Here is a 13,145-nt window from a genome sequence, read left to right as displayed (position 1 = left end):
AAACAATTAAATTTATTAAAAAACTCTTCCTTACCTAATAATTAGGTGTTTTTGTGCTTCTGAGTTGCATATACATAAATAGAATATTAATGTTCATTTCCATATTGTACATTAAAATTGTGATAATATCAGTCATTATTGAAGATATTGCATGATCACACGGACATTTTGATCATTCTCAAAAGAAATATAAAGGTCAGAATTATTAATGAGGCTATGCTAAGTGATACCGATCTATTGAATAGTTTGTTAGAAAAATATTTATAAAATCTCACCGGCTCGCCTTGGGATTTTAAAATCTTTTTATAAGCTAGAGATATTAATCATGTCTCCGATGGTCTTATCTTCAAATGGCTTGATCTTAAAAAGATCAAAGTAAGGTACTAAAAATCTCGGGCTTGACATTGGAAACTTGAAATTGGAACAAAAGGCAGTTCTGCTTGAAACCTGCAGAAATGTAAGAAAAATTTACTTCACTCACTTAATTTATTCAAGATATAATATATATCTGATAGAAATTAATGTAATAATAATAAATTCATGTAAATAAAATGCCATAATAATAATGCCTTTTGGTAAAAACCATAGGAGACAAAAATCTCAACAGAAAACAATATAGAAATATTAAACAGTAATTCATATAGAACATTGTTTATAAATATAAAAAATGTAAAAATTAAAAATAGTTCGTAACATTAACAGAAATATCAACAACAATAATAACAATGTGTATACATACTTCGTTCCAAATCAAGACTCAGAATATATAATTTATATGATATATAAATATATAATTTAAACTCTGCATTACTAATTAATTTGAGACCATTACTAATTAATTGTACGTTCATGCAAATTATGTACATTTTTATATTTATGTACCATTATATTCTCAATCTATGCATTTGAAATATATATTTCCTTGCCTTTACTAAGTAGTTTTTCTTATGATATAATCACAAATATTTGTTTATCACTTCAAAGGTGTGTCTTGTATTTTTTACCTCCCGGTGCTGAGATAGATTCTGAAAATAATGGAATAACAAAGAACTCTAAACAAAGAACCAATTTATAACTAGTGAATTATTCATTTCGCCTTTTGTTTCTTATTCTTTGATCTATAATATACAAGCCAGGAAATATAAAGTAATTTTCTTTACATTCTCAAATGAATTTTCACTGGATTCTACCGATAGTTTTCTTTATACGAGCTTAAAATGATTTTATGGATCCTTAAATATCTTTACTGAATATCATTTAGAAAATATCTTGTTTTTCCAATTAATTATTGTGTTTTCAATAATTATAGCATTATAATTGTTACATATCCTAACAGAAAGGTCAAAGGAAAGTAGATTTTTTAATTTTAAATTCATGTATAAATTCAATAAAGTTCAATATTCATTAAAATTCATTTGACTGGTTTCATATACTTGTATTTGTTTTGTAAAAATTAATTTTGACATATGTGGATACAAATTAAAACGTGCGGTGGTAATAAAACATTGGAGCATACAATTGTACATTCATAATTGTTATTTCACATTTTTTAATAATTTGCGTTCTTATATAATTTAAATTTAATTATTATTTTAAGTAAATGAATATGCATTTTATTTTTATTTTTAGTTTTTTATGGTAGTCGGATGCACCTTTGGAGAAGAGGTACCTACAGATAAGAATGGAGAAAGTTTGCACAGAGAAAAAAAGGACATAGCGAAGTTGGAAGCTCTTTTTGGTATAGCACAATTATTTAAATTTAATATTGCTCTATTATTATTATTATTATTGTTATTCATTAAAATTTTAATTTAATAATCGTACATGTAAAAATGTTTGGGAAAAAATATTTTGAGTATAACTCAGTTTCATATATTTTATAGGGCTTTCTGGTCCAGTGGAGACCTGTTTCAAACGTGTTTCTCAAGTCTTCTTTTTTTAATTCATTACATGTTTTGAAAACGTTTTGCTTGCAAAAATATCTATCTACTCTAGATGATAAAAAGTTCCCTGAGTCGTCTTAAAAATTACATTCTGCCCAATTTAATTATAAAACTGGTATTTGCCAACCGCGGGTATGAGTTTCTCATATTTTAAATGCTATCTGAAGGATTCAAACTATACTGTCAATGTTTTTGTAGCTATATAAAAAACCACTCTCCATAAAAAATAAAAAATCGAAACGGAATGTTTGCATTACACGCTCGTTAAGATTTGAAGAGTAACACACAAATCGAATGTGTTCGATACCTGTTGTTCGAACTGACACCAAAACATACTGTAATCATCCAGTTAAGTGTACAAGATGTGGTTTGCTCCAAGAAAGCACATGTTTTATAACGCAAGTGCAAAAACTAAATGCAACTGGCCTATTTATGGACATTACTCCAAAGTTAGACACAGCTTGACACCGGGGATTACTCCTTGAAATCAAGGTATTTTTTCTATCTTCTTATTACCTCATTATTTGATCATTTCTTTCCGTCCGATTATTGTCCGTCCGGCAAAGACCAAAACATTTTTCTATTAGGAAGGAGTGCCCCAAGGATCAGTAATAGTTCCTCCCTTATCATATCATATATTCACTAGATACTTTGTAAGCCTAACAATTAATTTAATTTTTGCTAGGTGTGAAAATTGTATAGCAATCTTAACAATACAAACCGACATATGCCTTACATACTCTACAACAGTATATAATGAACTTATAAGGCTAGTTTAAACCCAATAAATGTCGTCAACTCACATTATATAATTTATTCAATTACTTTCAATGTATAAAAGTTGAAACTAGTTTATATTTTCAAATCCAGTGTTACATCCGAACCCAGAGTAACCAAGTGCTGAATATCCCATTACGGGATATGGCCCTGAGTTAGATCTTGTCTTCTTTTCGCCAACATTTTCAGTGGCGAACACCATCGCAATCAGAGAGGCGCAGAAAACAATCTTAAAAATAAAATTAATGGATTAGTTCTTAATTAGATTTAATTAATGATTATAATTATTTATTTACTAACCAGAGCTCTAACCGGCATTGTAGCTAGCGAAAGCGGTTGAAACAGCCTGAGCAAGTTGTTGATCGGCAATCTCTTATATACCATCCCTGCCCACAGAATCCAAACCTGGTTCGCCTTGAGATTGTGTTTTGTTCATTCAACTTGACTTAGGCAAAGTATATCCAAGATATTAAAAATAAAGTGAATATTACAAAAACATTATTTTTTTATTACATGATTTAAGTGAGTTATTTTTAGAAAAATAAATACAATTTTAGGTGATATCTTTTATAAACAATAATTGAATATAGTAAGAAATTTTTGTAGTAGTTCGTTCGTAAGCAACATTTAGATTTTTAACATGATTAGCTAATTATGCTTAAATTCTTTCTGAATTATATTTAATATCAGTGGCTCTGAACAACAAATAATATTAAAAGTTAAATTCAGAATCAAAGAAATGAATGTATAAAACTAGAAATGAGGGTTCTGGCAAGCATTGTTTAAGTTTAAAAACAGCTTTAGTCCAAGGCTTTTCTGAGACCTTCGTTTTTGAAAGTAAAAATTCAAACTTAACATAAAAAAAAAAAATTGGTGAGGTTCACGCATCACGCAGTATACTTACCACCCAACTTTAACTTGAAATTAATCTTCCCTCATTTCAGAACAGATTTTTATATATTATTCACAGTGGCAATAATATTTCCAAATGAGCCTTTCAGTTGACAGATGATACCAATTAAAAAAAAGTATATTCAATAATAATTATTGTCACAAATATTTAACATTTTTACAAAAGTATGGCAAAATACAAAATAATAAATAAATTTAATTTACATTTTGCTCTTGCAATTTATTCAATAATAAATTGTTATCGACCAACATTAAAAAATGTAAGGATGGTGTTTATGGAAGGAAATTGAAAACTAACTATTTAATAATCTTGATGACATAAAATCAATAATCAAACTGGCGAAACGGATGCCTGCACACCCTCTATGTGGCGGGGGCATAAGCAGTTAAATTCATGTTATAAAATACATTTATTTATGCATTTTTGTCATTCTTCACTACCTTCTACGACTTTATTTGTTAAATATTATTTTTCTAAGATCTTTCTTAAAACCTTACATTGTTTATGTTTGTCCATTTTTCATTACTAATAAAAATGGTAAATAATATCCAAAAACAAAATTAAAGATACTGTAGAATAGCGGTTTCTAAAGTGGGTGCTGCTTGCTAATGCCGCTTTTTCAAAATATTCCAAAAAAAATGTAGTAAATCTAAAGTGCATCCCATCATTTTTTTTTATTTTGTTTTTCCTACATCAGTGTGTAGGATAATTGCTCCGTAATTTTTTTTTAGCTCTATAAGGGTGTTCTAAAATATCAGTATCTTAAGAAGCAAAAAATGTTTGGTAACCGATCCTTTGAGGGAACTATTTTGAAAATTCGGTAGTTAAGTTCTGTCAAATAATATCATTGATAATAAGAACTAACTGGTATTATGGACAATTTAATGTTTTATTAATATTCCGAGTTCAATCTAAATCGATTTTAATTGGTCGTCGTTTATAAAGCCACAAATGTATTGTTAATGTTTAAATTTTTTTATATGACTTAATCACTCTTTAAAATTTTCATGTTTATTTTATATAGGAGATCATTTTATATACAGATTAACAAACTGCTGATTTTGGTATATTCTACAGGTTGGTCTTTATTAGGTTTGTTATCTTTGAGATAACTGCCCACTAATCACAATTGTTATTACTTATCCTGACACTAAATCCATTTCACTATTCGTAGGATTAAAGAGTAGACCATTCTACGGAGGGTACCAGGAACCGCGCCCGGTCTATGCACCTCTCTGCAACTGCTGGCGGCCTACGACACGACCCTACGTTTCCGAAGACACAGTGGTAGTCTATCCTCCACAGCCTCAGCTACGACCTGTGGCCCTGCCTGCACAACCTGCACTCATTGCGCCCAGTCGAATCCAACCTGCACAGCCAGCCTACCCAATTAATACTCAAGCCGTTCTACCGGCTGCTCCTGCCATCTTCACTGGTGACCAGCCACAGCCTTGTCCGCCTGGTTACAACTACGATAGGCCGTCAAGACCGTTCAATAAATAGATCATTAATTCAACTAACCTATATTTTTGCTCACTTTTATTTCATTTCGACTAATTAAAAAAGTTTGCTATTTTTAAAACATATGTTGGTTTAAATTTATTTTACTCACCCATAGTTAAGAAATAAAACTATTTATTGTCAATTTAGTTTAGTGAACTCATTGTCTCACTCACTATATTTCCTCACCACATGGATGCTCTCATTTAAATAAAAATATACTACTACTATGAAGTTTATCATTCCATAAAGTGTAGGTAATATTTTGTTCTTAATATTAAATACAAAATATTACCTACATTTTGTTCTTCCCCACTTTGTCGGCCACATTAGTTTAGCTTTCTATGAACGCCTGTTCCAACTGAAGTAGCTGGCAAATAAAAAAAAAAAAGACACAACTGTTCATACAGATCCTATCCTACTACTCCTTAAACAATAAATAATTAACTATTTTTACATTTGGTTCAGAGTAATGCATTTAACCGCAACGCTGTGATAGAATTGCATGTACCACACTTAATTTTGGATATCGTTCAAGCGGTGGGTCAGGAGCCTCTACTCAAATCTGAGTGGTCACTAATTGATCCCTTTAACAACATTAACGAAGGACCAATTTTCACAAAAATAATTTAATCTATTCTAAAGAAATATTACATTTTGGCATATACTGAATGAAGGATATTTTTATTTAAAAAAATTAAATGTACTTTTTGTTGATTAAAGTTTGAATTATTATTTATATATTTTTCCGTTTCTTATATGTTTTTAACTAATTTGTCGATTATCAACTACAGTATTGCTCGAAAATTCCTTTCTTCAAAAGCTTGAAACTCTTGTAAGCTGCCGAAGGAAAAAAATCTAGCTTATTGGTTAAGTCGGTGTAAATAAAAATATATAAAATAATACGACTTTTCAGGGTAGACCAAAATCTTAGATATTTTTTTTTTATTTGAACCTGTAAATGTATTAAATACACTTCCAGTGTTTAAAAAATCAATGGGTTGGCACCGTAAAATTCAATAATGAATCTTGAATAATAATCATGTAAGCAAATATTGGGTTATTTTTTTTTTCTTTTGAGTGCCTCAAGAGCTATTATTCACACCATTACATTATATCATATATACATACGATACAGTAAACGGTTCTGAAACTCAGACAGCCTACACACTCAGACTACTTAACAACCTTTGCATGTTATCAATATTCTATTTATACCTTGCAAAATTAGCTTACAAAACTTAGTGACGAGTGCAAATTTTGTAATGTAATTTAACTAATACAGATCCCAAAACCCTTATTTCCATTCCTATATTTGAAGCTGACTATGCGACTTATCTTTAAGTTTCTCTAATTCCGCACAATAAAATAGTACAATACTTTAGACTGAAAAATATGATGGAGCTCACTCATAAATAATGGGAGAAAAACACTTAAAATATAACTACGCCTTCTATACATCCTAATAACGTTCAAACATTAAACTCGTCGTTAAACTGATATTGAAGATTTAGTATTACTTATGCAAATTTGTACCTAAGCTTCAAAAATATAAGAGCAGCTAAAAAGACCCATATATGTAAACCTCATAAATTTCAGTAATGACTTTAAGTACTATATCTAAAGCTCCATAGTGCATTACATAATATACAAACCTAAAATGACAGTAGTATATAAACGCATACGTATCTACTTTAAATGATTTGACGATCAATTAAAAGAATTTGTAAGAGATTGTTCATTAAGGCTCAAAAGGAGCTGGATGAGAGGTCTTCATAGCTACTTAAAAACCGTTATATCTTGAAAGGACATGGTTTCACTGGATGTTGTCGTCCCAATTACCTAATCTTTATTTAGGAATATCTCTGATTGTCCTAATTTCCGATTACTGTCTGTGAATTGAATTTTGTGATACAAAGTGACCTGAATACTCTAAAACACGCATTAAGGGGATGTCTAAAATAGCTAAAATTCTCTAGGTTTTTTTTTTTCTTCTTAGCTGATCATTCAAATAACAAATTCGATTTTTGATTTTTTTTCACGGTCTAGTATACCTCTACAGTCCCTATAAATTAAATTTGTGGGTTGAACATTTAAATATTTACTGTTATGGAGTCTAGGAAGTTAATTTCGTAGTTTTAACTATTTTCTTAATTTTTTATTTTTTTATTTTAGGTCATTCAAAGTCCATTAACACACCTATTGACAGTTTGTGGTTATTTTTATCACAATTTATTATGCATCATGTTATCGCATAAACATGGGAAAGGAATTGAACAGCTCAATTGATTTTAATGATCTATCCAATTATTTCAGAGAATTATTAATAAGACAACGAGATTTCTTTTCATCTGTTTTTCAAACTAAATTGATGGAAAAATACCAATGGCAAGGGAGTGCACTTTGAATTACATAATTTTTTTTTCTAATTATAATGGAGACCAGTTTTTCTGAAAACAAATTTGTCTTGAATTCTTGGAGTAATAATGAATACCGCATATGTCGCTTGAGATAAACGTCTATTAAGTCAAGTGGAATCATTAAAAGTTTCAGTAATTTTACCTTCTTTCATTCCTTCTGCCTATTCCTTATTTACCTAATAATAATTATTGAGAATTAAATTGATTGCAATTAGATTATGAGAAATTTGGTTTTTAATGATGGTCTTAGTGTGTGAAAAAATCGCATACAAAGAATAAAGAGAGTCGCTTCCAGCAGATGAAATCGCAAAGAATCGCATCTACGAGAGACTTGAATTGAAAGATAGAGAACAAAACATGTAAATGGAAGAGTGAATAGACAACACGCAATCGTATGCGACTATATTATGTATGTTTTTTTTTTGTATAATTATCAGAACAAAGATTTCTTGTGTCATATAATTTTTATTTCAATTTACTTCATCACCCTAGGAAGGAAATCATGAAGGTATATGTTTAACCACTCAATCTTAGCGAGGGGGTTAGTGGCTGCGACCAATTCAGGTTTCAACCTTCTAACAACTATGATTAGCCGATTTATATTTCATTGGGTGAGGATCTAGAAAATTGTGTTTGAATCGGAATCGTTTAAACAAAGACCTGAATGTATTTTGAATTTTTCTTAATTTATTTACAAGAAACTTTAATGTAAGTAAATTTCATGCTCATTTTAATAAGTATAATTTAGTTCTGGTGTTCTTTCTTTTTAGAGAAAATTAATGTTATTCATCAGGTTGAAAACCGGGTTTGACAGTCGCTTGCTTAGTTACAAAATATAAAAACATATTAGCAAAGCGCATGTATCACGTTTATGTCCATACTTTCTCCCGAAAAAAATGGTTGAGAGTTAGTATCTGTCCCATTACTTATCATATGACTTGTGCGAGTTCGATTCTCTCATATTTTCAATCCCTAGCCTCATAGGTGTGTCTGAGGTGGCAGATGGGTCTTAACTGGTTTAGGTTTGGAATTATTTTTTGGGTTCTATTATACGTTGGGAACTACATAAATAAAAATTAAGAACAGTTGATATAAACTGTTAACAAATAATTTTAACTGTAGTACTCACCTGTAGCGATCTGTGTTAAATTTGATTGTACTATATAATCATGCCGAGAATTGGAGATAAGAGATCGCAAAGGTACTCACGGATTTTTTTTTTTTCATTTTAGCAAGCGTGTAAGTCTGTTCCCTGTTCTTTTTTTTTTCGTTTTTGTATTAAGTTCAAGTTATACAAACCAATACACCATAAAGCAAAAATCTAAAGATGCAAAAAATAATCAAATGGAAATAATTAAAAGTTGATTGTTTGAAAATGTAAAAATGGAGGAGAGATAAAAAATAAGGGATTTTCCATGAGGAATCTTGTCCGTTCTCTATATCAGGAAACTGGGGCAAGAGTTCAAGTAGAACATTCAGTGCGATTTTTATCACGATTGCGTCCTTCTATATCCAATTATAAAAGTCTCATTATTTGGCAAGAGATCAAGAGACCTTCATAAAGTCAATAGATACTTCTGTAGGCTGGATATAGGAAATCTTATTCAATTTAACAGGATATAAATTAAAAAAATACGTTCTTGTCCTCACAATAATTATTCTTGGACATAGTTATATAGGATTGTGAGTAATGCAAATGAGTTTTCAACCTTGAAAGTAAAGTACAATATGTAATTAATCACTATGTTCTTCTTGCATACTTATTACGCCTCTGTATTGGAGGAAATCGTATTTTTCGTTTTTTCTTGTAATACCTCTGAAAGTGTCCATTTGAACCTTGAGGTAAGCTGTTATTACCGCGTTGTCAGCATAAGCCAAGTACTGTGTAAGTCTAGTTCCTCCTAATCGATTTGGCTGCTTGGTATAATGCAATGTTAAATAATAATGGGAAGAAAGGATCTCCCTGTTGTAAACCATTCTCAACCTACCGCCGCCAGTAGATCTCAAATTGATAAGACTGCGCCTAACCACCTGAGCTACGGACGGCCCTAATATTAGCCTTGTAGTTTGTATTTGGCACCATTTTCCTAGTTTCTACAATGCTTGTGTTTATGTATTTTTTAACTCCATTTGCTCCTATTATGAAACAAAATGTCTAAGTAAACTATCATATACTTGATATATATATTATAATAATATACATAGATTCCCATGATCAAGTGATGAAGATCGACCTTGTTTTCAAAAATATTGCAAGCAATTGCCGGATACAGAAGATATGATGAACTGATACCGACTTTGCTTCTACTTGTTCAATTATTATGACTGAATGTACCCTGCAGATATAGATAGAGGGCAGTAGAGCGATGCACCAGTAATTCAGACATATTAATTTATTTTCCTTCTTATGTACTGGGCACAAGACAGCTTTATTTCGACCCTGTGGCATCTTCATTTCCATTCAAACATTCAATCAAAGATTTTATGTTTCTTCCACTACTGCTTCACTACCGTATTTTAGGACCTCATTCGGAATACTACCAATTCCAGTACCTTTTTTATTATGTAGTACTTCTCTCATCTCTGCTATTTTCTTTCTATCTGGCGGTATTACGTCATTCTCCATTTCCGCTGAATCTCCTTTATATTTGGGAGTTTTACTTATTTTGAGTTGGTACTTTACTTCGATTAATTAACTCTATGCAGAACTCCTTCCGTCTTTCCCGAATAGACATTTTATCTTCTATCAAATTCTTCCATCTATCTTTAATGAATTTCAGCCTTTTTTATACCCATTCTGAAATTCTCTTATATTTTTGAAGAAATTTCTCGTTAATTTAGTCGCAAAACCTTCAGAAAGCTGATCCTACTTCTTTGTTTCATACCTCATTTTATTTTGATTACATATTGTAGTTAGGGACTTGCGATAGATCAGTTTTGGCCTGGCATTATTTTTCACTTTAATAACCCTTATAAGTCTTCATTAAATCAGTCATTACAAAGTTATTATTATTTTTTTTTTTTTTGCGTCATGCAAAGAATGTTTTTTGCCACACCTTTGAGAGCATGTTTTAGGTGTGTTCATTTTTCTTCTGTATTCAAGCTAATAGGCGGATGTCTCCTAACTTCTTTTTTTTTCTATATTGCTATTAAAATCTCTTAAAATTATTTTAACATAATTGTTTATTAGGAAACCATACATTATTTCCAACAATCCGTAAAAAAAGTGACTCTAGTAATTAAATTTGACGAATGTCATGTTCATTTTCTTTGATACATAATTTCTCCTCTTTTCTTTTTGACTACACTTGTTATCTTTAAGTCACAAACATAAACGTAAATTTTACTGTCAAATACGAATATTTCAAGTTGAAGTTCTCGCATTGTAAAATATGGTACTAAAACATTAAACAATTTGAAAAAGTTATTTCCCTCATTCTGTTGATTTTTCCGAGTTCTCATTAATTGCTGGTCCTTTATCTTATTTTTAGAACTATAATAAAACCATTCCTTCTGAGTGCTTCTGCATTATCTCAGGACTTCAGCTCCAAAATTGCTTTCATGGTTACTGGTTCATTCTAAACAATTTCTATCTAATATGAAAAACGAAAACTATCATCTTGAATAAATATGTTTATTCAATCGTTAAAAGTTATGGAATAAATATATATTTCTTCAATGTTCCCTAGATGTTAAATGTAGAATTACATGTTCCCTTATGTTCTAATGATATTTTTGTGACGAGCCCTAGTAAGGCATAGGCTATCAAATTCTAGATATTTATTAATTATCAATTATTCTCAAATGCTGCGAACTACAAATATCATATATTCCTTCAACCTTCGACGTTTTCACTATTATTTACGAACGACTAACAGTCACCTATAGATGTACCAAATAATGTAAACCGTTATCAAATATCATTTCATCATTATTGGTTATCTATACTAAACTTATTGTTTTTGTTATTTGATTAATTATTTAAAATTAATAATTTAATTTCTATCCATTTTAGTCTCAACACATTTTATTTTTCTTATAAGTCCAACGTTTCGGCCAATCCAGCCATCCTCAGGGATAATCTACTTAAAACAATTACAAATGCAAATAGTGACTGTGATAAATGATTTTAATTTTGGTTTTAATGTGAATATTGACTAATTAGAAATTGTTGTTTTGACCTGAGCGGAATAGCCTGCATGGAGTTAGAGTTTTTAAATCATATAATTCCAAAATTGTATTAAGTATTAATTATAGAAATTAAATTATTAATTTAAAAAAATTTACCAGTCTCAAGAAAGTGTTTAAGATTATAAATTGATTAAATATATTTATCAATCTATTTGAAACTTGCTCTGCTAAAACCCTTAGGTCATCAACCCTGTAATTAAAATCGATCAATGTTTTTTTAAATTTTCTGTAATGCAATAAATTCTCTTATTTTCATTTTTAATCTTGTTTTCTTCAAGTCACTAAAATAAACATAAATTTTATTGCCAAGTTCAAGTTCCTATACGATAAAACATTATTCACATTAATCCTGTTAAAAAAGTTCAGAATATCTGGACACCCAATGAAGGACAATATATTTCAAAACGTCTTTAAATAAGTTAACATTTATTATGTTATTTTATTTGGTTTATTGGCCATAATAAAAAATTCATATTTTATAATCTGATAACAATTTAACTTGATTTTTAAGAATAAACAAACAAAATAAACAGAATAAACAAGAATATCTATTACAGAAATGGTTAGGTATAATAAATGAAATAAGGAGAAACATTGTTCTGGAACCGGACAGTACCCTTTCTCTTGTTTTGAAGGTCAAATGTACCCGTTTTGTAAAAAAAAAATAAAATAAAATAAAATAAAAACATAAACCCACTGATAAGTATTTAAAACACAAGTTAGTAAATGTTATATAAAATTAATCAGGAAATACATATAATTTAATAAGATAATTAAATTCGCTTAAAAAAGAAAAACAATATGTTTAGTATACATAATGCTATTACCTTGCAGTATGTATACTAAACATATTGACTAATGGAAATAAACGAGAACGATTAGTCAAATACCGCAGTCCGTTTTAGAGCCAATGGTCCCTATAAATACCTGGGAGGCGATGCCATTGATTTTTGATTTTTTTTTTTCAATGGTATGCATGAAACCGTGCCCGACGTACAAATAGTATAATTTCAGAACCAATTGGTTAATTAAAAATGTTCCTTTGAAAAAAACCCTTATCCGAACATCCAAATTTATAGACGTATTGGTAATTTAAACTGTTATGGAATGTTCATTTCAGGAAGTAGGTTTTAGTATGTTTTTTTTTTATTCTTCTTAATTTTTATTAAACATATTTGCTTTACATTAATAAATAATTTTTTAAAAGAAATTATACCTCGTTAATTTATTTTTTTCCACTGGCTCATTACCAGTGATGCGGCGAGAGGGATGTGCTGGGATATTTTGAGCTCTGCTCTACCCCTCACACGTGGGGGATAGAGTGTGCTCAGGAATCCTCAGGTCGATTGTGTAAATATTGTATATATTATTTTATCATTATGTTATTTTATTTATTTATTT

General features: G+C 29.8%; 1 protein-coding gene and 1 long non-coding RNA gene across 3 annotated transcripts in view; one reads left to right on the top strand and one right to left on the bottom strand.

Moving 5' to 3' along the window:
- Positions 1-5,363, top strand: part of LOC106687186 (uncharacterized) — a 10,580-nt gene extending 5,217 nt beyond the window's left edge. The window contains exons 2-3 of the mRNA XM_014430922.1: positions 1,630-1,738; positions 4,808-5,363. Coding sequence (XP_014286408.1) covers positions 1,630-1,738; positions 4,808-5,136 — 438 coding nt within the window. The 3' untranslated portion in view covers positions 5,137-5,363. The remainder of the gene's footprint in view (positions 1-1,629; positions 1,739-4,807) is intronic.
- Positions 221-13,145, bottom strand: part of LOC106687187 (uncharacterized) — a 34,232-nt gene continuing 21,307 nt past the window's right edge. Inside the window, exons 2-4 of one of the 2 annotated variants that reach the window (XR_001344135.2) lie at positions 3,021-3,165; positions 2,747-2,949; positions 221-447 (exon numbers count right to left, since the gene is read on the bottom strand). This is a non-coding gene — a long non-coding RNA (uncharacterized lncRNA). Of the gene's footprint in view, positions 448-1,006; positions 1,026-2,746; positions 2,950-3,020; positions 3,166-13,145 lie in introns of those variants that run through there. The other variant, XR_001344136.3, reaches the window with a different exon arrangement.

The sequence above is a fragment of the Halyomorpha halys genome, unplaced genomic scaffold, assembly GCF_000696795.3.
Source record: "Halyomorpha halys isolate HHAL.00 unplaced genomic scaffold, Hhal_1.1 Scaffold921.1, whole genome shotgun sequence".
Classification (NCBI taxonomy): domain Eukaryota; kingdom Metazoa; phylum Arthropoda; class Insecta; order Hemiptera; family Pentatomidae; genus Halyomorpha; species Halyomorpha halys.
The sequence above is the reverse complement of the archived record's forward strand: the minus strand, read 5'-3'. Positions and strand labels throughout refer to the sequence as shown.